General features: G+C 38.0%; 1 protein-coding gene across 33 annotated transcripts in view; it reads right to left on the reverse strand.

Moving 5' to 3' along the window:
• SLMAP (sarcolemma associated protein) overlaps nucleotides 1–25,421 on the reverse strand; it is a 172,236-nt gene that overhangs the window by 99,656 nt on the left and 47,159 nt on the right. For 21 of the 33 annotated variants that reach the window (XM_074403613.1, XM_039477326.2, XM_003936528.4 and 18 more), the window contains exon 3: nucleotides 6,974–7,121. In XM_074403613.1, coding sequence (XP_074259714.1) covers nucleotides 6,974–7,121 — 148 coding nt within the window. Of the gene's footprint in view, nucleotides 1–6,967; nucleotides 7,122–25,421 lie in introns of all 33 variants that reach the window. The other 12 variants (XM_010346995.3, XM_010346989.3, XM_010346991.3 and 9 more) reach the window with 1 other exon arrangement.

Here is a 25,421-nt window from a genome sequence, read left to right on the forward strand (position 1 = left end):
CATTGTACCATAATCCTTTGAAGTAGTAGGATCATGATTCCCATTTTACAGAATGAAAAAATTAAAGACAGGTTAAGGAGGGGTAGTTGGTAACAAACAAGATGGTTGCTGATTACCAATTCTCACGTTGAGCCTCTGGAAATTAGGAAGAAGTTTGTAAATATCTTGAGATAAGGTGGTAGAAACACTTTGGTAAAATGATCGATGGTCCAGCCATGGTGGCTCATGCTTGTAATCCCAGCACTTTGGAAGGCTGAGGCGGGCAGATTACCTGCGGTCAGGAGTTCAAGACCAGCCTGGCCAACATGGTGAAACCCTGTCTCTCCTAAAAATACAAAAATTAGTCAGGTGTAGTGGTGTGCACCTGTAATCCCAGCTACTCAGAAGGCTAAGGCAGGAGAATCGCTTGAACCCGGGAGGTGGAGGTTGCAGTGAGCGGAGATTGCACCATTGCACTCCCAGCTTGGGCAACAAGAGCAAAACTCTGTCTCAAAACAAAAAAAAAAAATGATGGATGAAGATTCATGGGACATTTTAAAATTTATTCAACCAGTATGTTCCAGGTTGTGTGTGGAGATTCTACAATGAAGACAGACACACTTCCTACTCTTTCACAGCTTACAGTTTAGTGAGGGAGGTAAACACATTAAAGGGATGAATGCAGGGTGCAACTGGGAGCGGGTACCTCATCCAGCCCTGAGGATCAAGAAAGGTTTCTAGGCATAGGAAACAGCATGTACAAGGGCCTGAAGGCCAGGTCTGTTACGGGGAGTAAAAGTAATTCAGTGCAGTTGGAGCACAAAGCCAAAGGAAGATATACCATTGACTTGTTCTTAATAGGCCCTTTGTTCACAGGGACTCAACTAAGGAAAAGATATTGGTGACAGAGACCTGAAGTTATAGGCTGACTGAAGTTACATATGTTCATAGAACTAAGTGGCCCCAAGCTTTGCAACAGAGGATTACTATAATGATGTGTGACCCAGAAAACTCATTGTTTGAGCAGTTTGTGGATCCAGAAAAAGAGGAGTGGCCAGTGGTTAGGTTGCTAAACCTTGGCTTTCTCACTTCCTTCCTTCCTTTCTTTCAAAAAATCTATTAGAATGTAAGCTCTTTGTTTACAATCATATTTTATAAATATAGAGCAGCTTATGTGTATATGCCGACCATTGAGTTTTCTCTTTGAAGCCATATACAAGGAAAGTCAAACATCAAAATCAGATTGTTGGTGGGGTCCAATGGGTCAAGTCTTTAATCCCACCACTTTGGGAGGCTGAGGCAGGAGGATCGCTTGAGGCCAGGAGTTCAAGACCAGCCTGGGTAACACAGTGAGGCCCCACCTTTGTAATTTTTAAAAAAATTTAAAAACAGATTGTTTTAAATTGCTAAGAATATAAGTGACACTAATATGAACTATGTTCAGTGGCATTAGGCTCATGTTACCTTTTTAACAAAATCCTGATACACACACACACACAGTATCTTACATATTTCTTTTTTCTGAAATTTTTTACATATATACAAATTAGTTTATATAAATACATAAACTAATAAAAAATCCTACATACTGGGTGATTTTTTAATCACAGTTTTAGTAACCTCTTCTTTTTAATTTGGCTCCCTTTTCTCCTCTATTCCTTCCTCCCTCCCACCCACATTCCTGGATGACTCACATTAAAGACCTAGATAAAATATATTTCTAATATATATATATTTATAGGGATTGGTGAGACTATTTTAAATAATGAAATTATTTAAAACAATTGATTGTATTTTTACTCAACAATATCTCTTATAGAAATCCCTGCAATTCACATAATTCTAATTTATTATTTTTAATACCTATAAAATGGGGAGTTTTAAAATTATGCTTCCATTGTTTTTAGTATGATACACACTGATCCCAAAAAACATCCTTTCATAAATCCTCACAAACTATTTATCGTTCATATGTATACAAATGTACTTTATTATAAATATATTCAAAAGCACTATATAGGCCGGGTATGGTGGCTCATGCCTGTAATCCCAGCACTTTGGGAGGCCAAGGTGGGTGGATCACCAGAGGTCAAGAGTTTGAGACCAGCCTGACCAGTATGGTGAAATCCCATCTCTACTAATAATACAAAAATTAGCTGAGCATGGTGGTGGGTACCTATAGTCCCAGCTACTAGGGAGGCTGAGACAGGAGAATTGCTTGAACCCAGGAGGCGGAGGTTGCCATGAGCCAAGATCGTGCCACTGTATTCCAGCCTGGGAAACAAAGCAAGACTCCATCTCAAAAAAAAAAAAAGAAAAGAAAAGAAAAGAAAAAAAGAAAAACATACAAATCCTTCCATAATTTGCTTGAGATAAGGTTTAAAATTTATCTTTGTTTACATATGGAAATCTAGTCCATGTATTTTCACAGCTGTATAGTATTTTGTTATTTTTATTCTATTTTACTTAACATTTTTATTTTACTTAGTTTTCTTTTCATTCTGTTTACTACAGGTAACTCCTAAATTTGAACAAATGCCTTTTCAACATCTCTGGTTATTTGGTGACACAACTATGGTTTCCTACTTTACATGGTCTTCCTACTTTAGTTTGTGGATTATGTTGACAGATTGCCAGATGATATTGAATCATCTTGGCATTTCTGGAATAAACCCTACTTTGTTGTTTATTCTAGTTTTATTTCTGAATTTAATTTACTAATATTTTTGTTGTTTTTTTGAGACAATGGCACAATCAGGGCTCACTGCAGCCTCAACTTCCTGGGTTCAAGTGAAGTGATCCTCCCACCTCATTGTGGGGAACATTCCCGTGTGAGACCCCTACACCTCAGCCTCTGGAGTAGATGAGACAAGTGCATGCCACATGCCCACAGCTAATTTTAAAAAAACTGGGTGGCAGGTTGGGGTAGAGACAGGGTTTCCCTATGTTGCCCAGGCTGGTCTGAACTCCTGGGCTCAAGGGATCCTTCCACTTCAGCCTCCCAAAGTGCTGGAATTAGAGGTGTGAGCTACTATGTCTGACCTAATAGCCTTTTTTTTTTTTTTTTTTTTTTTAAAAGACAAGGTCTGGTTCTGTTGCTTAGGCTAGAATGCAGTGGTGTGGTCATGGCTCCCTACAACCTCTGCCTCCCAGGCTCAAACCATCCTCCAACCCCAGTCTCCCAAGTAGCTAGGACTACAGGCATGTGCCAGCATACCCAGCTGATTCTTGCATTTTTGGTAGAGATGGGGTTTCACCATGTTGCCCAGGCTGGATTCAACCTACCGGGCTCAAGCAATCTGTCTGCCTCAGATTCCCAAAGTGCTAGGATTATAGGCATAAGCCACTGTGTCAAGTCCTGGCCTAGTATCTTAATTGAAATTTTTCATTTATTGGTATAAATAAAATTAATTATAGTTTTCCTTTTTGTATCTATATCTTTATCAGATTTTCATATTAATGATATAATATGTTCTTTTTTTTTTTTTTTTTTTTTTTTTTTTTTTTTTTTTTTTTGAGACGGAGTTTCACTCTTGTTACCCAGGCTGGAGTGCAATGGCGCGATCTCGGCTCACCGCAACCTCCGCCTCCTGGGTTCAGGCAATTCTCCTGCCTCAGCCTCCTGAGTAGCTGGGATTACAGGCACACGCCACCATGCCCAGCTAATTTTTTGTATTTTTAGTAGAGACGGGGTTTCACCATGTTGAGCAGGATGGTCTCGATCTCTTGACCTCGTGATCCGCCCGCCTCAGCCTCCCAAAGTGCTGGGATTACAGGCTTGAGCCACCGCGCCCGGCCTGATATAATATGTTCTTTAAAGGATTCTGAGAGCTTTCCAGCTTTATGTTTGGAATTACTTAAATAACATAGGGTTTATGTTTTTAAAATAAGATCAAATTCATCTGTAAATCCCTCTGTTTCTGGTTTCTTTTCAATGGTGAATCTTTAATAACTTTTTAGTCTTTTTTTCCACTTCTTGGGATAGGGATAATTGTGCTAGGAAAACATCAATTTAACATCAAGAAAAAACATCAAGAAAAAAACTCTATTTTTTTCTTTTTTCTTTGCCATAGGTAGCTATATAAGATTCTCTTAGAATTCTTTTAGTATATCCTATATTTGTGTTTTATTTCTCCTTTCTCATTTCTCATCTTGTATATTTTTGCTAGTATTTTCAACTTAATGCATTAAGATTTATTAATTACCTTGTTCACAGTTTGTTTTGTTTTTATTAAAAAAAAAAAAAAAAAGCCAGCATCTGGGTTTGTTTATCCCTTGTAAAATTTTTTGTTACTGTTTCATTAATTTCTGCTTTTTATTTTTCCTCTTCAGCTTCTCTTATTTATTCTATTTCTAATTTCTTCTGATTAGTGTCAGATTTCTTAATTGTCTTTCTTCTTTAACACAAATGTAATTTAAGATTATTTTTATCTACTTACTGTATTTTGGCATAAAAGTCTCCTCTCTTTACAATATAGTGTGAAATTTCCCTTTTGATATTTCTTCTTGATCCAATGGTTTTCTAGTAGTGTTGCATAATTTCAGGAGAATTCTCCAAGTAATACAAAAGCTTATCAAAGCACTGTTTAGCATAGAACAAAAATCTGTATTTTTTTCTGGTATGTCCTTAAACAGGTAATACTCAACTGGTCACACAGCTGTATCCCAAGAGCCCATGCTTAACAGAAATCAACTTTTTAAAGCCAGTAAGTATCAAAAGAAACAACATTTTAAATAATGAAAGTCTTTTAAACTCTAATCTCCTTAATGTTGGCATAAAAGATAGGTAAAATTTCACAGAAAACTGTAAAAATCTAATGTTACTAAAATAAGATTATACTAAGAACTTTGAATCTCAGGGTCATCTTACTAGGTTTCTATATATAGCATTTTCTGAAGAGTATTCCTCACAGATAGATGGGAAAGAAGAGTGGAAAGGAGTTTGGAAAGAGTTGCATTCAATAATGGCCACCTCCTTGGAAATCTTCATATATGTTAGCATATTAAAGGCTCTAAGAAGTCCTACTTATCTTAACTAAGTATTATTTAAATGTATTTTTCGTTACCTCATCCTTTTTATCAATCAACACCTAATAATCCTCTTTGGGAAATGCAAACCAAAAGACAAACATTCCTTGGAGATGAAGATAATGTAATCAAATTCTCTTCTTTTCTATGGGTTAATGAGCTCAGTTTACTGTTTGCTAAATGACTTGGAAGTGTGATATGTCAACAACAGATATAGGAGTGTCTATTGTAACTGTTCCCAGTATAGTACTATATAAGTTGAATTCTCTTAGTAAGGAGTGTCAGTATTTTGCACTAAAATACAAATCTTTCTTTTTTGCTCTACAATTGTAAATAGAAATTCCTAAGATGTTGGCCCTACTCAAATTCAAATATCAAAACCGACCTTTCTGGCCAGGGTGGCTCATGCCTGTAATCCCAGCACATTGGGAGGCCAAGGCAGGCAGGCAGATCACTAAGTCAGGAGATCAAGACCATCCTGACTAAGATGGTGAAACCTTGTTTCTACTAAAAATTCAAAAAATTAGCTGGGCATGGTGGTGCACACCAGTAATCCCAACTACTCAGGAGGCTGAGGCAGGAGAATCACTTGAACCCAGGAGGCGGAGGTTGCAGTGAGCCAAGGTTGCACCACTACACTCCAGCCTGGGCGACACAGCAAGACTCCATGTCAAAAAACAAAAACAAAAACAAAACCCTAACTTTCTGAGGAGGCCAAAAAAAAAAAAAAATTAAAAATTATACTGCTGTTGCAATGGCACTGAAAGTATATGCATAAATATGCACATGACACACACACACCGGCATCATCAGCATTATCATCATCATCACCACCATCACCACTTCTACTATGCAAAACGTCAGAGTCTGGTGACTCTAACCAGTATCACCGGATCAGAATATGTTCAGCCAAATGAAAGCAGAAACTTGCCAAATGATTGCACTGTCCAAATTAAACTAATAAAATGGAACTAAACACTTACAGTTTCTATCCATTTAGTTTTATGATTTAGCTATACAATTTAGTGGTCATAAAGTAGATAGTGAACTAGGCAGAGGCAGGAAGCTTCTGAATTGTAAAAACAAAGACCAATCAACATTTATTTAGCTAAAGAACATTCAGTTTCAAAAATTGTGAGACATTAAATTTTATTTTATACTTGTGATAGCTGCTATTAGCTGCCTACCTCTACTGCCTTTCCATCTTCTTTCTTGCTAAGAGAACTCTAATTTTGTTTGGGGTAACAATACACATACAACCTGAAGGAATAAATAAAAATTGATTTATGTCAATCATAGATCTTGCTCCCCTTCACTATTTTAAGTAACTTTACCAGACTTCTTTGTAGCTGCAGTTAACTGTGTATGTAACCTACCCATGTGGCCAGTGAGACCTAAAGAGAAATCTGCTGGCTGGAATCTGCAAAAGACTGTTCTTTCAACATAAAAGACAGCTACACAAGAAGGTCTTTTTGTCCCTGCCTCATCCTTCTTGCCTAGGATATTGGTGTGAGGAAAATGATGCCTGGGGCTTGCAGCCATCATCTTATGACCATGAAGCAACAAGTAAAAGCATGAGAAACTGAGACAGTAAGACCCTGGGTCCCTGATGATATCACTGAGTCAGCTAAACAAATGAACCTATCTGCCTCCAGATCTCTCAATAAGTCTCATTATCAATAACAAATATCCTGTGGTTTAAGCTTGTCCAGATTGGGTATATTGTCATTGCAGCCAATTGCTTCCTAACTGTGATGAAGAATATAAATTACTGCTTAACATTTCAGAATTTAAAATTTTAGAAGAGCAATAGGGAAAGTATAAGACTTTTAACTTTTCACTGCATATAGTGCTGTATTTAAATTGCTTTCATAAGCATGTAATGTTTTGTAACGTCAAGTAACAGAATAAAATATTAAATAACCTTTAAAAGATAAGTAATAAAAAAGGTGATCCATACCCGTACCTTTCCGTGTATTCTCTGTCACGTCTACCCCAAACTGGATAATGTCACCGGAAAGAATTTCACATGGTGGACTTTCTTCAGAGCCTCGACTCAATCTCTGGCTATTTATAAAAGTACCATTACTACTTTTAGTGTCTTGAAGATAAAACTGCAACAACAAAAAAAAGGCCAAATATTAATAGTAATAATTCGAAATATTTTTTTTAAAAAGTGCTTCCAGCTTTGCCAACTACGGCAGGTGAATTTTTCCCCTATTAATTCAAACCACTCATTTTGGCTAAGGTACTCCTTTAACATTTATGAAATTAGAATCCAAAAACTAGGTGATTTAAAATTCAGCTATGCAAAGTGGTATAACCTCTTTGGAAGAGAGTTTCTCAGGTCCTCAAAATGTTAAACATAAAGTTAGTATACGACTCAGCCAATTGCACTACTAAATATATATCCAAGAGAACTAAAAACATATGTCCCCACAAAAACTTCTACACAAATATTAACATTATTCATAACAGCCAAAAAGGGAAAATAATCCAACTGTCCATCAAGTGATGGACGAATAAACAAATGTGGAAGACATTCATATAACTGAATATTATTTGGCAATAAAGGGGTGAAATATTGATAACATGCTACATACAACATGAATGAACGTTTAAAACATTATGTGAAGTAAAAGAAGTCAGTCACAAAAGATCGATATATTATAATGACACAATTTATATGAAACATCCAGAATAGGCAAAGCTATACAGACAAAAAGCATGAGTGCTTACAAAAGGCTGAGGTGACAGGTAGGAATGGGGAATGAGTACTAATGGATACAAGGTTTCTTCTTGAGATGATGAAACATTCTAAAATTCGTGGTGATGGCTGCATAACTCTGCGAATATACTATACTCAAATCACTGAATTGTACACTTTAGAAGGTAAATTTTATAGTATATTAATTATATGTGAATATAGCTATTATTTTTTAAAGGGGGAGAAAGGCCAGCTAGACAAAATTCTATCTTTCCATCTCACTGTTACTAGGATGTCTGGGTTAAATCAAAGAAAGCGTTTTTTTATTGCACAGGCATAGGCAAATGGTTTAGGTAATGCCTATAATTAATAGCTATAAATTACCTAAAACAACTTGACATTGGGACTAATATATCTCACTAAATTCTTTGTGACAAAGCAGATTTGAGACACTAGAAAAATACTGGAATCAACACTAAAGGTACCAACTTTCTGGCCTACCAAATTTGCTTTTCATCACTTGGGTAACCCTCCCTCTTTAAAAATGGAAAGGACAGCAGGAGGCACTGGAAGCCTATTTATCACTTAAAAATCCTTTAAAAATGTCAGCCTAAGGAAGAAAAGTAAGACACCTAATACACTATATACCAAAATATACTTTTGCCATTAGGCCCTCACTTAATATTAAAGCTATGATAAAGCTATCAGTACTTTAGGCCAAGTGCGGTGGCTCATGCCTGTAATCCCAGCACTTTGTGGGGGCCAAGGCGGTTGGATCACTTAGGATCAGGGGTTCGAGACCAGACTGGCCAACATGGTGGAGTGTGGTGGCGTGCACCTGTAATCTCAGCTACCTGAGAGGCTTAGGCAGAAGAATCGATTGAACCCGGGAGGTGGAGGTTGCAGTGAGCCGAGATCGTGCCCCTGCACTCCAGGTGGACTACAGATTGAGACTCTGTCTCAAAAGCAAACAAAAAAGATATTACTACTTTCATTTATAAACAAGAAAAGTGAGATGCAGGCAGATTAAGTATCTTTCTAAAAGTCACAGAACTGGGGAACAGAGAGGCAAGGGTTCAAATAAGAAAATTAAAAGGGCCATTTTTTTCCTCATTACTTCACACCAACCTTTATGTTTCATTTATCCTTCAACCCTCCCACAGCTCTCTTCCAAAATAATTTACAACTAAAGACTAAGATGCAATTTGCAGAAAAATGTTCAAATGACATTTCATTTCAAATTCTTAGGTGACAATTTAAAGGCCACCAGGCTGTCTATAAATTACTTATTCTCCACTTATAATTCAAAATAGACCAACTGTTACTTTGATTAGCAGTTTGTATATTTAATTACAGACCATTAATTAAGAAAATTATGTTGATATTTTAAATACATTTGAAACTTGTAAGACTTAACATTTCACCCAGGGAGATAAGGACAAACAATACTTTCAAGTAAGAATATTTACCCTCAAAATTTTTTCTACATTGGAATTTTTTTTTTTTTTTTTTTTTTTTTTTTTTAAATAAAGATAGGGTTTCACCATGTTGGTCAGGCTGTTCTTGAACTCCTGACCTTAGGTGATCTGCCCACCTTGGCCTCCAAAGTGCTTGGATTACAGGCATGAGCCACCATACCCAGGCTCTACATTGAAATTTAATGTTACTTTGTATAAGAGTTGTTTTTTTTTTCCCAATAAATATATTCTTGGGAAATGTGGTAACATCTGGATTCTGGTCTGGTTATTTTCAGTAATATATGTCTGGGCAAGTTAAATAAGGGGATTATATAGTATTTACAGTAGTTTTCAATACACTTGTGGGTTACTAAGTCAATTTAGTGAGTTGCAACTAGCATTTTTAAAAAAACGTAAAGTGAAACAGAATAAAAATAAAGAATACATGAAATAAGGTTCAGTACGGTTTAGCAACACGTTTTTAAAAAGCAAAAAGAAATACGTATGCATACACACAATATATATGTATGTATCAATAACTCATGTTTGTAGCTCTTATGTAACTCTAAAATGACAACATATTTTCAAATTTAAAAGATTTTACATCAGGGCCCAGACACAGTGGATCATGCCTGTCATCTCAGCACTTCAGGAGGCCAAGGCAGGAGAATCATTTGAGCCCAGGAATTCAAGACCAGCCTGGGCAGCAAAGTGAGACCCCCATCCCTACAAAAGTTACAAAGAATCAGCTGGGCGTGGTGATCAGGCCTGTAGTCCCAGCTACTCGGGAGGCTGAGCTGGGAGAATAGCTTGAGCCCTGGGAGGTTGAGGTTGTAGTGAGCCATAATCACACTACTATACTCCAGACTGGGCAACAGCATGAACCCCTGTCTCAAAAAAAAATTTTTTTTCTTACATCAATATTAACCCAGGTTCTTTTCAGTCTGAAATGTCTATATTACTGTCCAAAGCATACCACTGTACCTTTGGCCTCTGTTTAGCTTGAACATATAATTTACATTAGTTGCTCATTCTGCTTTCAATCTCCTAATGGCTTTCAAACACTAAAATAAAATCCTAAGTCCTTACTATTGCAGCCCTACAGGATCTCATCCTGGTTCCCTCACAATTTAATCACTCCCATTCTTTTCCTTCTGCATCCTTTTCAGTCACACTAACTTTTCCATTCATGCCCCTAACCCTCTGTACTTGTATACAGCTAGAGCATATCAGCTTAGTTCTCTACGAAAATATTTTCATTTATATAATTTAACCTTTTGCCCTTGGCTGTTTTTAAAAATTGATATAAAAAATAATGATTCTGTACCTGCTATAAAATAATTTACAGGTATTGATCGACTTACGACCTATGCAACTTACGACCATTTGACTTTACGACCACAATCGCTAGCCATGACTGCTCCGCGTCTGGCAGCGCAAACGTTGCCCAGCTGGGCGTACGACAGTGAGGACCAGCTTCCGGCAGCACTACCATCTCCGCATGCACCATTTCAACTGTTATCCCGGACTCAGTACAGCAATTTGTGTTTTTTGTCTTGGATATTTTCCATCAAACCCCTCCCAAGATGTCTGCCAAGAGGAAATGGTCTTTGTCTACGCCTCAGCCTGCCAAGAAGGAAAGAAAGGCCATCGATCTCGACACGAAAATGAAGGTAATTAAGCAGTTCGAAGGAGATTAAAGAAAGTGAATCTGATCGCACGTGATACGAAGCTATTACACTCAACTGTGTTGATGATTCTGAAAGATAAAGAAAGAATTCGTGAAGCTGTGAAAGGTTCTGCACCCCTGCGATCAACAGTTATAACAAAGCAACGAAGCGGGCCCATCCACGAAATGGAGAAATTGCTATATATTTGGATGGAAGATCAAATTCAAAAACAGACACCATTAAGTCTTTTTACTGTGCAGATGAAGGCGAGAAGTCTATTTCAGACTCTGAAGGAGCATGCTGGAGAAGATTACAGTCAAGAATTTGTAGCAAGCACTGGCTGGTTCCAGAGATTCAAGAAAAGATTCCAAATGCATAGTGTTCGAGTGACTGGAGAAGCAGCGAGTGAGGATGAGGAGGGAGCACGTAAGTTTGTTGATAGTCTGGATGAATTAATTACAGATGAGGGATATCTAGCAGAACAGATTTTCAATGTTGATGAACTTATAAATGAAGAGCTAATCGAACTGGAAGAAGAAAGAGTGGCGGAAGAAGAAAGAAGAGAAGCAGAGAAAGAAGAGGAGGAGCCAGAAATAAAGTTCACCACGAGGAGGAGCCAGAAATAAAGTTCACCACTAAGGGATTATCAGATGGTTTATCTTTAATGAGTAAACTTCTTATACATTTCGAAGCAATGGACCCAAACATCGAACGATTTGCAAGGATTGAACGGATGGCGCACGATGTGTTTCGTCCATATCGTGAAATTTATGAAGAAAAAAAGAAACATACAATTCAGACAAAGCTCACCATGTTTATGAAAAAACCAACTCCGGTAACCCCAACTGCTGCCTCAGATGACAACGTTGATCTGCCTCAGATCAACGATCCGCAGCCAAGCACCAGCGGCCAATAAAATGTTTCGTACATGTTTATATATTTTGGTATGTTTTGCAATTGGGAAAATGTTTCCTATGGTATTTTTTACACCTGTATTTTGTATTTTTGTATGCACCTGTATTTTGTAATTTTGTATGTTTTGCAAATATTAAACCAGTTGTACTGGTAATGCAGTGTTTTACTTAAACCTGATGAATGTAAAAATAAGAAACAAAAGGGTGTAGAGATGATACAAATGGCATAAAATGAACAAAGAAAATTATGATATATAACAATAATGAAAGAAAATTATGATAAAATATGACTTAAAGATTTTTATAACATCATTTCACAGTACTGTACATATAGCCTACTCAACTTACGACCAAATTGTGTTATGACTGGTCTGTCGGAACTAATCGTGGTCGTAAGTTGAGCACTAGCTGTACCATTATTTAGTCTACATTATGTACAGAAGCTATAGCTATTCTATTTACCATCAGGTTAGGTTTCTAAAGGTATAAAAACGTTAAACTGGGCCAGGCACGGCGGCTCATGCCTGTAATCCCAGAACTTTGGGAGGTCAAAATGGGTGGGTGACCTGAGGTCAGGAGTTCAAGACTAGCCAGGCCAACATGGTGGAACCACATCTCTACTAAAAATACAAAAAATTAGCTGGGCATGGTTATGTGTGCTTGTTATCCCAGCTACTTGGGGTGGGAGGCTGAGACAGGAGAATCGTTTGAATCTGGGAGGCAGAGGTTGCAGTGAGCTGAGATGGTGCCACTGCACTCCAGCCTGGGCGACATAGACTCTGTCTCTAAATAGATAAATGTTAAACTGTTTCCAAGAGCCTAGAAAGGGACTATGCCTATAGTCCCTGGGTGCATTCCAGCAAATAGATATATTACTTGATCCTTCGTCAAATTCAAACCAGATACATCCTCTCCTCTATGCTGATAAACCTTCTATCAGGCTTTTATTCCCACCCCTTAAAAGAAGTATGTTTTGACCACATTAAAAAAAAATAAAGAATCTGTTAAAGGCTTAACTACCTTTCTTTCCCAGTAGCCTAAGGAATGTCCTAGCAGCTCTAGGACATTTGCATTAGCCACCAGACATTCATTTTGATATTGAACAGTTGAGTAAGGAGCTCCGAATTAAAAAACCCTGTGTGACTTGTGGGGAAAGTTCAACAGAAGCACTTTCACTGTTTTAAGGTTTTAATTCTTTGATCAACTCCTTGCTTTCCCTGAATAAACTTTAAGTTCCCAACAATCAGGCATTGATGGTTACCCCTGTCTCATCAGTCACTTTTCCTTGTTTCTTGCTGATAATCTTCAATGACACAAAAACAGCATTTTACAGGTTGCACAACTTGCTCTTTGGTCTTCAGAAAGTTCCTGCTGTAGATGAATTCATTCCACAAATACATGCATTTTGCATCACTTTCAACTTTGCTACAATCTGTAAATATTTTCATTTCCACTATAATGACACAGTGATTTTTTAAAACTATTTCTACATTGACAGGTTTTGCAATATCCAAACACAAACAGATTAATAGGATATTTGAACTAAAGCTTCAGAACAAAGCACAAATATAGTAAACACACCACAGGCCAGGGGTCACAAACTCTACAGGAGAGTTTTAAAGACATGAATGTAGAATGGATTCAAGGTAGATGACAGATACTGCAACAAAGTTTGTTTTTTTTTTTTTTTGAGACAGAGTTTCACTCTTGTTACCCAGGCTGGAGTGCAATGGCGCGATCTCGGCTCACCACAACCTCCGCCTCCTGGGTTCAGGTAATTCTCCTGCCTCAGCCTCCTGAGTAGTTGGGATTACCGGCACGTGCCACCATGCCCAGCTAATTTTTTGTATTTTTAGTAGAGACGGGGTTTCACCATGTTGACCAGGATGGTCTCGATCTCTTGACCTCTTGATCCACCCACCTCGGCCTCCCAAAGTGCTGGGATTACAGGCTTGAGCCACCGCGCCCAGCCTGCAACAAAGATTTTTAATCTCCCTGAATCACCACCTAAAATCAGAGTGACTAAGATAACAAAACCAAAATCCTATGGGCAACATTTGCAACAAAAGTAGGTTACACAGTAGCCACACAAACCCCAAAATGTGACTGGGGAAGACCACTAAGAGCCACAAGACCTGCATGAAATCAGCATCTGTGCAGAAGGGATACATCAGGAAACCAAGGGGGCATTCGGGGGACTTGAGACAACACCAAAAGAGCTATTAGGTATTCACTGGACAGTACAGAGGCCAATTGAAGAAGAGAAGCTGGAAATGGGAATGGTTTGGCTTAGTCCAATAACAACTGAGTGCAGGGTAGGCTCCTAAAAAGGCTGTAACAGTCTGAGCCATACATATTTTTAAAACCAACCTACCAACCAAAGCTACCTTCCAGCATAGGGCTCCAAACTGAGGGAAAGCTGCTGGGAGTGGAACCAAAATTGAGCAGAACAGGGACAACAGAGACAAGGAAAGGTTCAGACAAAAGTGGCTAAGGGGAAAGGAAGCCAGCATATTTTTAAACATTTTACAAAAACAACAGAAGAGGGAGCTCTGTGAATTAGAAAAGTTATCCTGAACTATGATCCCTTTTTAAAGTTCGGGAAAACTAATTTCATATAAAAATGAGCAACAGAAACGTTATCAAGGTCACATCCAGTTATTTTAAGAAAAAACAGAATAAGGAACAGAATAGTATCTTCACAGATAATGAAAAACAGTCCTTTGGAACAGATCAAAACTGTAAACTTCTATTTCAAAACAAGCTAAAAGACATAAAAATTCAAGACATGAAAGAGCAAAATAAATCACAATTATGCAACTCAAGAAAAGATAACTCAAAATAGAAGTAAAAGAAAAAATTCATTTTAGAAATGAATACAAATTAGAAGGATCACAAGAGTGACTAAATATAACAAATAATGTCTTAAAGTAAATCAAAGGTAAAAAGGGTAAATATTTTTTTAACTGTAAAGAATGAAGAAAGTGGCATCAGCAAAATGCCAGAGTACACAGCTCCAAGCTTCTGTCTCCCCACAGAAACACTGAAAACAAGCAGAAACTATCAGAACCAAGCTTGTTAAAACTCTAGAAAACAGTCAAAGCTTTACAGCAACCAAGTAAACACTGAATCAAGAAAAAGGCAACTAAAATATAGCAGGAAAGCTTTGTGGCATTACTTACCCTAGTCCCATCCCCCTCTCCATAACAAAATAAGTAATCAGTCTGAATTCCCAGCGTGGGACACCCTGGTACCTGGTTCCAGAGGCAGCAGAGCAGACCTTAATCACAAATTATTTTGTCTAATTTTCACCTGTCTGGGGGCCATATGAAGGATGGTGGTGCAAAGCTTTCAACTTTGTTTTGCCTAACTCAGAACTCATCCAAGCTGGAAAAGTGACTGGCATTGCTTCATAAGTGGGATTTACCCCAAGTGGTTCAACTTTAAAAACGTATTTTATATCATAAAAGTATTTACATGTCCCACATTTGTAGAAACGGGAAAAAAAAACACACAATCGTCTCAATGCAGAAAAGGCATTTGATGAAATATAACATCTTTTCATGATAAAAGCACTCAGAAAGCTAAGATTAGAAGGGAACTTCCTCAACATGATAAAGGGCATTTATAAAAAACCCACAGCTAACATGATACTCAATAGTAAAATACTGAAAGCATTCCCCTTCAGATCAAGAACAAGACAAGGATGCCGACTTTCACCACTGCTATTGAACAGTGTACTAGAAGTTTCTGGTCTAGAGACAAGAAAAAGAAAAAAAAAGGCATCAAAATGGGAAATAAGTAAACTATGTTTATTCACAGGTGACATGATCCTATATATAGAAAATCCCATAGAATCCACAAGAAAACTGAGTTTATAAACAAATCCAGCAAATTCACAGTTTACAAGATTAACACACAAAAAACAATGTTTCTACATACCAGCAATGAATAATTCAAAAAGGAAATTAAGAAGGCAATTCCATTTCCATCTAGAAGAATAAAATACCTATGAAAAAATTTAACTGAGGATGCAAAAGACTTTTACATTTAAAAACTGTAAGATATTGCTGAAAGATATTAAAGACAGTCTAAACAAATATAAAGATGTCCCCATGTTCAGGGATTGGAAGACTTAATACATGTAGGTATCGATATTATCCAAAACAATCCACAGATCCAGCAAAATCCCTATCAAAATTCCAATGACTACCTCTTCTGCAGAAATGGAAAAGTCAACCCTAAAATTCATATGGAAATTGTAAGGGACCTTGAGTAGGCAAAATAATCATGAGAAAGAAGAACAAAGTTGGAAGATGCATATTTCCTGAATTCAAAACTTACTACAGAGCTACAGTAATCAAAACACTGTGGTACTGGCAAATGGACAGAGATAAAGGCCTAAGGAATAGAATCTAGAGTCCAGAAATAAATACAAACATCTACAGCCTAGTGAATTTCAAAGCCCATTCAATGAGGAAAGAATCGTCTCTTCAATAAATGATGCTGGGACAACTGGACAGACACAAGCAAAAGAATAAAACTGGACCCCTGCCTCATACCACACAAAAAAATAAACTCAAAATAAATCAAAGAGTTAAATATAAAAGCTAAAACCATAAAATTCTTTTCAGTCATTATTTCTTTGACTGTTTTTTCTGTCCCTTTCTCTCTCTCCTTCTAGGATTACCACAATGCATATGCTGGTAAGCTTGATGTCTTCTCCTAAGTCTAGGGTATGTTCATTTCTCTTCAAATTTTCTCTCTGCTCCTCAGACATGGTAATTTCAGTTGCCTTGTCTTCAAGTTTATTGATTCTTTCTTCTGCCTGTTCAAATCTGCCATTGAACTTTCTACTAAACTATATTTTTAATAATTTTTATTTCTCTACATGTTTCCCATTCATACATTGTTCTCCTGATTTCATTTAGTTCTTTGACCATGACTTCCTTCAGCTCTTTGGGTATATTTAAGATAAAGTTTTTGTCTGGTAAGTCCAATGTCTGCACTTTCTCAAGGATGGTTTCTGTCCATTTCCCGCCCCCCCCCCCCCCCCCCAGTAACCAGCCATACTTTTTCTTCTTTCTTTGTATGCTTTTTAATTTTTTGAATATTTTGAATATTGTAATGTGGTAACTGGAAATCAGGCTCCTTTCTCTCCCGAGGACTGCTATTGTTACTTGATGAGGGTGGCATTCAGCCATTTGTTTATTTTCCAACGTATTCTTTGCAAGGATTATACTCCTTGCCATATGCAGTAACTGAAGTCTCTGTTATCTCTGCAGTCATCCAGTGACCTAACACAGATTTCCCTAAATGCCTGGATCCAATAAGAAAAGGAGTTCAAGGGAATGTTCTTTCTCTTTAAATCTTAAATGGCTAATGCCAAGTAAGTCACTTCAGCTTGTGGGGGTTGAAACAGCTGGCACCTTAGCAATTAAAAATAGCAATCATAATACACAATCCCAATTTTTAAAGGTCCCAAATGCCCATCCAGGGACCACAAGTCACACCAGGAACACAGACAACCATCATCTGGCTGCTACAGGATTAAGAGATGGGAGACAGTAGCTACTATGCCAAACACCAAAACAATGAAATTCTTTGAAACTTACCAGCCTCTTTCCTCATCAAGTACTCCCTTGAACGCTGCAAATGTTCTACTAGACTCCAGAGTTCCAAAATAGTTGCTTCGGACAGTTCATGCCAGCTCAATAGTTCTTTCGGTGAAGGAATCAATTCAGAGATTCCTACTCTACTTTTTTCTGTGGCATCAGATTAAGAAACTGAGGCTCAGGTATATTAAGCAGAGTGCCATGGCCTTGCAGCTATCACAGATTTAACACTGTTATTCCTACAAAATGTCCACACTGCTTTTCTTCCCTACTTAGACTAAACATTCTCTGGTCTTTGATTCCAAACTTATGAAATTCCATTTCATTTATGAAGACTTCCTGAAGCAATTAGAATACATAGAGCCAATTTCAATTCTACCTCCATTATTAAGGCAATCATTCAGTCTGTAACATTTAGTTGGCACCCATCTTGGAGAGACTGCACATCCATAAAATCATATGTAGAGCAACCCTAAACCGAGAATAAATTAAGAGAGTGTGAATTAAGTACTAAAATCCTGAGAGGCTGGTGGGAAATACAGTTAGGCATAATCAGTTGCTAAGGAAGCATTTATAAGTGAGGGTGGTAATCAGAATGAAAAGGCAAGGAGAAAGAGGAGGAGGAGGAGGAGGAGGAGGAACAGGTATTGCAGCAAATTTATATATAGCTAAGGTCCCCAGAGGGTAACAAAAACTAAATAAAGGAACAAGTGGGAAAGGCAAGATACAGCTGTAAAGAGAGGGCCTTTGGCACTGGACTAAGAAGTTGTGATTTCTTAAGACAGAAGGCACTACCGACAGAGTTGATGAAAAAATTGTTATAGGGAGATTAATCCAAGAGCTCTGATGATCTAGCAGCTGTGTGTAGGATGAACAGCAGTGGGAGTCACTAGAAATAAGGAGACCCACGATTTGTTCACTTTTGCCACCAACAATTTAGTTGCTTCTTAGAGTATACAAACTTAGTTTTTATATGCATGTTCAACATTAATTACTTTATTTATATAAGCTTTCTGGCTTCCTGACTAACAAAGCATCACACATTTCAGAGGCTGGATTTTTTACTTGTACCACTGAAGGAGGAAATAAGAAGCTTTATTCATATTCTATAGGAAAATATATAGAGAAGTGGTTAAATGTTTTCACCAAAGTGAAATCTCACATGTAAACTAGAATGAAATTTGCCAACATATTATCTGAAGTTCTTAAATGATGTTAATTTGCCAAGATTTTTTTCCTCCTAGTGATAGTCTACGTATGTTCATTGTATAATAAATCTTTCTTTTGGGGCCAGCTCACACGGAAAAGTGGAAAAAGAAAAACTATTTCTACGTGGGAACTGAGGTAAGTCTCTATATGGGAACTTAGATAAGATTATGAAAGAAGTAGGGAAGGTGGGAAAGATAAATTTTAAAAGTGTAATCAAAACAGTATAAAGCATATAAAAAACAGCTAGAATTATATCTTTCTTCAGACAATCCTTCACTGAGAATTCAGGACAAAGTAAATTAGATTTCTGAATCTCAGAAAGACACAAACAGATCATCAGAATATTATAGTTCTGAGAGATGGGGGGTTACTGAAAGCCTACACTAAATTCTAATTTGACAGTGATTAACCTATTTCCCAAACCCCCAAAACTGATGGGCTGACAAGAAAGTTCTGATTATTGTTTTCCTCTTGGGGTGTGTTAATCACAGCAAAAAAAAAAGCAGCTGAGTTGAGGCTCCTATTTAACTGATACTAAAGAACAGACAGTGATCTCAAACTCAATCTTTTAGAGACCAAAATGTCTCTAATTATCTCAAAATATAACAAAATTATTAATACCAATATTTAAAATACATATTTTATCCAAATGTCATGTATTTTAACATATTAGGAATAGAACAAGGGGATATTATGATATTTTAAATATGCAACACTCTCACTACACTTTGTATATCATGATTTTCCTCACGAAATGTTAAACCATCCTGAGGTCAGCAGAAATAACAACAAAATAATTGCACCACCATTCTTTTATTTCTGTTAAAAACCCTCATACAGACTAGGCACACTGACTCACACCTGTAATCCCAGTGCTTTGAGAGGTGGAGGGGAAGGATCGCTTGAGCCAGGGAGTTAAAGACCAGCCTGAGCAACATGGTAAGACTTTGTCTTTACAAAAATCCAAAAACTGCCTGGGTGTGGTGGTGTATACCTGTGGTCCCATCTACCTGGGGGTCTGAGGCAGGAGGATCGCTTGAGCCCAGGAGTTTGAGGCTGCACTGAGCTATGATGCACCACTGCACTCCAAACTTGTGACAGAGTGAGACTCTGTCTCAAAACAACAAAAACAACACCTTCCCTATAGAATAACAGCCTTGTTTGCCACAAAAGGAAATAATTGTGATCACATTTGCAGGAAATAAAGAACAAGGTCACTATGTTTAAAACCTTATAAACTGTTTAATAATGCATACAATGGGCTCCATCTAAGGAGAGTTGATATTGATCTATATAGTCATTAAGAGGAAGGAGAGAAACTAAAAGAAAAAAATTTCCATTAAAGACTGGTAAAATTGGAAAATCATAGGAATATGGAATCTTATGGGTGGGGGGACCTGCCCACACATAAAGAATTTATTTATTTGGAAAACAAATTCAGTGGAAATGTTAAAAGACACAAATAGTACACCTGCCCAAAAAAGAACATTCATAGCTTTTAAAAATGCTTTAAATTTATAAGGTAATGAAAATAACAATGATGGCCTTTCCATTCTTTAGGCACAGTCATTCAAGTTGGCATATAACTTTGTTTAAAACATCTTAGTCTTTACTCATATTTCTTCATTTTTAGTGATAGTTAATTCTTTGAGAGATTTATCTCCTCAAAGCTTTGACAATTTAGACATCCACAGGTAAGTTCCTTAAAAATTAAAATAGTTCTACTTTGAAAGACAAAGCAAACAAAGTTTCTGGGGACCTTAAGTAAATAAATAAAAATAGTAACAATGCAATTTATGAAACAGTCATTTTGTCTGAGATGGGAAATGATTATCTGGAAGAAGGAAAATAAACCTCTTACATGAGTTTAGTACAGAGTTTCCCATTTATCTGCTGCCACATGATTCAGATGTTCAAACAATAGTCTACTTCCAATACCTCTCATGATATCCAGCACTTTTCAGAATGAGTAATGCTCCCAACTAAGAATCACTAATTCTTTAAAAATTTTGAACTGAAATATACTAATAGAAAGTATCACATTCAAATTCTACCTCTTTTATAACTTAAACATAAGGCCCTAGACATTTTTCCCTAGAAAGTTTTCGGAGCCAAAGTTTATGAAGTTTCTTTCAAAAGCATTGCTGATTTCTTTCACTACCATCAAAGGTAACATCATTTATATCCAGAATTCAGGTATACAGAAGTTTTAACAACAGAAAACAAGGCCAAAGAATTATTCTACAGTGACAAAAGGGTATCACATAATTTACAATAATCACTGCCAGTTTTTCAGGGCTTTCCATGGGCTTGGATAAACTACTCTGCATGCATTTTTTCACTTAATTTATTTAACAACCTTATGAGGCAGCTGCTATATTATCCCTACACTTCAGGTAAAAAATCAGGAATATGGGCCGGATGCAGTGGCTCATGCCTGTAATCCCAACACTTTGGGAGGCAGAGGCGGGCAATCACCTCAGGTCGGGAGTTTGAGACCGGCCTGACCAACATGAAAAAACCCAGACTCTACTGAAAATACAAAATTAGCCAGGCATAGTAGCAGATGCCTGTAATTCCAGCTACTCAGGAGGCTGAGTCAGGATAATCACTTGAACCCAGGAGGTGGAGGTTGCAGTAAGCCAAGACCGCGCCACTGCACTCCAGCCTGGGCCATAAGAGCGAAACTCTGTCAGAAAAAAACGGTTAGAATAAATGAATTCAGCAATGTAGTAAGATACAAAGACAATACAGGAAAATCAGTTGCATTTCTATACACAAAACAATGAACAATCCAAAAAGGAAATTACGAAAGTTATCCCATTTTCAGTAGCATCAAAAAGAATTAACTTAGAAGGTTGGGAAAAGGGTTAACAACAACAACAAAATTTTTTAATTAAAAAAAAATTAATGAATTAACTTAGGAATTAACCAAAGACGTAAAATATCTGTACGATGAAAACTATTAAACACTACTGAAAGAAACCAAAGACATAAATAAATAGAAACACATCCCATAATCATAGAAGTCTTAATACTGTTAAGATACCAATACTACCCAAAGCACTCAACAGATTCAATGCAATCCCGATCAAACCTCTAATGATTTTTTTTGGCAAAATTAGAAATGCTCATCCTAAAACTTAATATAGAATTTCAATGGCCAAAACAACCTTGGAAAAGAAAACAAAGCTGGAGGATTCACGCTTCCTGATTCCTATTACAGAGCTACATTAATCAAAACAGTATGGTACTTGCACATAGTCAGACATATGTCTAATATTCAAAAGAATATGAATAGAGAGCCCCGAAATAAACCTGCATATATACAGTTAAATGATTCTATACAAGGGTGCCAAGATCATTTAATGGGAAAGAACAGTCTTTTCATCAAACAGTGCTAGGAAAACTGGATATCTACATAGAAAACAATAAAGTTGGAGCCTAATATAACACCATATACAAAAATGAACTCAAAATGGATCAATGACCTAAATGTAAGACCTGAAAGTACAAAATTCTTAAAAGAAAACATCGGGCAAAAGCTTCACAACATTGGATTTGGCAGTGATTTCTTGGATGTGACACCAAAGGCAAAAGCAACAACAGAAAAGACAAAGGGGACTTCATGAAAATTAAAAACTTTTGTATGTCAAAAGGCACTATCAGCAGACAGAATGGGAGAAAATATTTGCAAATGATATATCTGATAAAGGATTGATATCCAGAATGTATAGAGAATGCCTAAAACTCAACCACTAAAAAACAAAGAACCCAATTCAAAAATGTGTAAAGGACTTGAATAGACATTTGTCCAAAGAAGATATATGATGGCCAATAAGCACATGAAAAGATGCTCAACATCACTAATCATTAGAGAAATCCAAACAAGGAGATAACCACTTCACACCCATTAGGATAGCTATTATCGAAAAAAGTAGAAAATAAGTGTTGTCAAGGATGTGAAGAACTGGAACCCTTATGTACGGTTGGTAGAATGTAAAATGGTACAGCTACTATGGGAAACAATATGGCAGTTCCTCAAAAATTTTAAAACAGAATTACCATGTGATCCAGCAATTCCCTTTCTGAGTATATACCCAAAAGCAGGGTCTCAAAGAGATACTAGTACATCTATGATCATAGCAGCATTATTCACAATAGCTAAAACATGAAAGCAACCCAAGTGTCCATCAACAGATGAATGGATAAGTAAAATATGACATAAAAATATACATTCAATAAAATATTATTCAGCCTTAGAAAGGAAGGAAATTCTGACATATGCTACAACACGGATTAACCTTGAGGACATTATACTGAATGAAGTAAGCCAGTCACAAAAAGACAAAATACTATATAATTCCACTTATGTAACATAGTTACATGGGTCCAAAATAATGGAGACAGAAAGTAGAATGGTGTATGGTAGGGATTGGAAGGAGGAGAAAATAAAGAATTACTGTCTAATATGTATAAACTTTCAGTTTTACAAGATGAAAAGACTTATGGAGATAAATGATGATAATGGTTACAGAATATTATGAATGTACGTAATACCCTGAACTATATACTTAAGAATGGCTACAATGATAAATTTTATGTTACACGTATTTTTTTTTTTTTTTTTTTTTTTTTTTGAGACGGAGTTTCGCTCTCGTTACCCAGGCTGGAGTGCAATGGCGCGATCTCAGCTCACCGCAACCTCCGCCTCCTGGATTCAGGCAATTCTCCTGCCTCAGCCTCCTGAGTAGCTGGGATTACAGGCACACACCACCATGCCCAGCTAATTTTTTGTATTTTTAGTAGAGACAGGGTTTCACCATGTTGACCCGGATGGTCTCGATCTTTTGACCTCGTGATCCACCCGTCTCCGCCTCCCAAAGTGCTGGGATTACAGGCTTGAGCCACCGCGCCCGGCACACGTATTTTATCACAATAAAAATTTTTAAGGCAGCTGGATATATGAGCCTAGAGTTCAGAGGAAGAAGTCTCAGCTTGAGATATAAATTTAGTTGTCATCAGCATATAAACAGAATATAAAGCCAAGAGACAGAGTGAGATCACCAAGGGCACAAGTACAAATAGACAAGAGGTCCAAGGACACAGAGCAGTTCAAAGTTTCAAGGTCATGGAAACGAGGACCAACCAAAGGAAATCGTAAAGAATGGCCAGTAAAGTATGAAGAGAACCAAGAGAAAGTGATATGTCCTGGAAGCTTTGTGAACAATGTTTGCCAAGAATGTGGGAAAGATTAACTGTCAAATAATGCTGATAGATCAAGTAAGGTAAGGGACAAACGCTGACCACTGGAAATAATCTGAAAGCCACTGTCAACCCTGGCAAGAACAGCGTAGACGTAGTGGAGGATAAATGCCTTACCAGCATGATTCCAAAGAAAATGGACACAGAGGAATGGGAGGCCATACATACAGATAAATCTTTTAGGAAGTTTTGCTCTAAACAGAAGCAAATAAATCAGCAATGCTAATAGAGAACATGAAGTCAACAGAATTTTATTTTTTATTTTTTGAGACAGAGTTTCACTCTTGTTGTCCAGGCTGGAGTGCAATGGTGCGATCTCAGCTCACTGCAACCTGTCTCCTGGGTTCGAGCGATTCTCCTGCCTCAGCCTCCCAAGTGCTCAGATTACAGGCATGTGCCACCACACCTAATTAATTTTTTATTTTTAGTAGAGACAGGGTTTCTCCATGTTTGTCAGGCTGGTCTTGAACTCCTGACCTCAGGTGATCCACCCACCTTGGCCTCCCAAAGTGCTGGGATTTACAGGCATGAGCCACTGTGTCCAACCAACAGAATTTTTTTAATGACAGAAAAATTGTTACAGGATCCTTGGGGTGTTGCTTTTCTGGCCAGAAACGTCTGTGGCTAGTGGCACCCTTGCCTGAGTTTTGCTCGGGCCTGTTGGGCTCATTCTGCCTACTTGGCCTGGCAGGCTACACTCGGTTTACGCTACGAGCCTGGATCCCATGCCTGCCAAGGGCAACCCAGGTGTGGAGTGTCACAGGGTGTGTGAGCTAGCGAGCATGGGGTCCAGCCACTGAGCATAGGCATGCCACCTGCTGCAGCAGGGCAGGGAGCTCCAGGTACCAGCACAAGTGCCAGCTCTCTGTGAGGCTGTGGCTCAATCCGGCATACCGCAAGCAGCTTCCACAGCTGCCACTGGGTAACATGGTGGCACCTGGAAGCTTGGCACCTCCAGGAACTGCAGGGCCCCAAAGAGGGAGTCTCAGCCCTGGCTTGGGGAGCTCCAGGTCTGGGCTACTTGAAGGGCTGCAGCTCTTCTCTTCACCTGCAGTGTGGCAAGCAAGGGGCATGTTTCAGCCCTGTCTGTTTTACAGCTCCTTCACCCTTGCCATTCAGCAGGTCCCAAGTTCTTGTCCTGTGTCCAGGAAGAATGAAGTAGGCAAGTAAGTTGAGAATGAGCAAGGCAAAGAGGAGTTTTATTGAGTGACAATATCTCAGAGGAGGCCATGAAGTGGGTACCTCCTCTCTACAGGCAGGTCATTTCAACATCTGCTCAGCTCCCCAAGGCCTCTATGGGCCTCAGATGGGAGACAGCCAGCTGGACCATGAGCAGCCATGGGCAGGATTGGAAAAGGCACCACGAGTTCCCACTTCTGTCTATAGGGCTGAAGGTGGGGCCTTACCGGGGACCCAACCCCTTCCATCCAGAAACCTGTCTGCCTCCTGCTGCTGTTCATGGTGCCCAGGCTGTAGGTGCCAAGGGGTGCCTGCAGACCAGTGCTGAGCTGCCCTCTGCCCCCTATTGGCTTCTTTCCTATGCTTGTCAGCACCCAAAGTCCAGAGAGGGCCAAGGT

This window comes from Saimiri boliviensis, chromosome 8 (assembly GCF_048565385.1).
Source record: "Saimiri boliviensis isolate mSaiBol1 chromosome 8, mSaiBol1.pri, whole genome shotgun sequence".
In the NCBI taxonomy this organism is placed as follows: Eukaryota; Metazoa; Chordata; class Mammalia; order Primates; family Cebidae; genus Saimiri; species Saimiri boliviensis.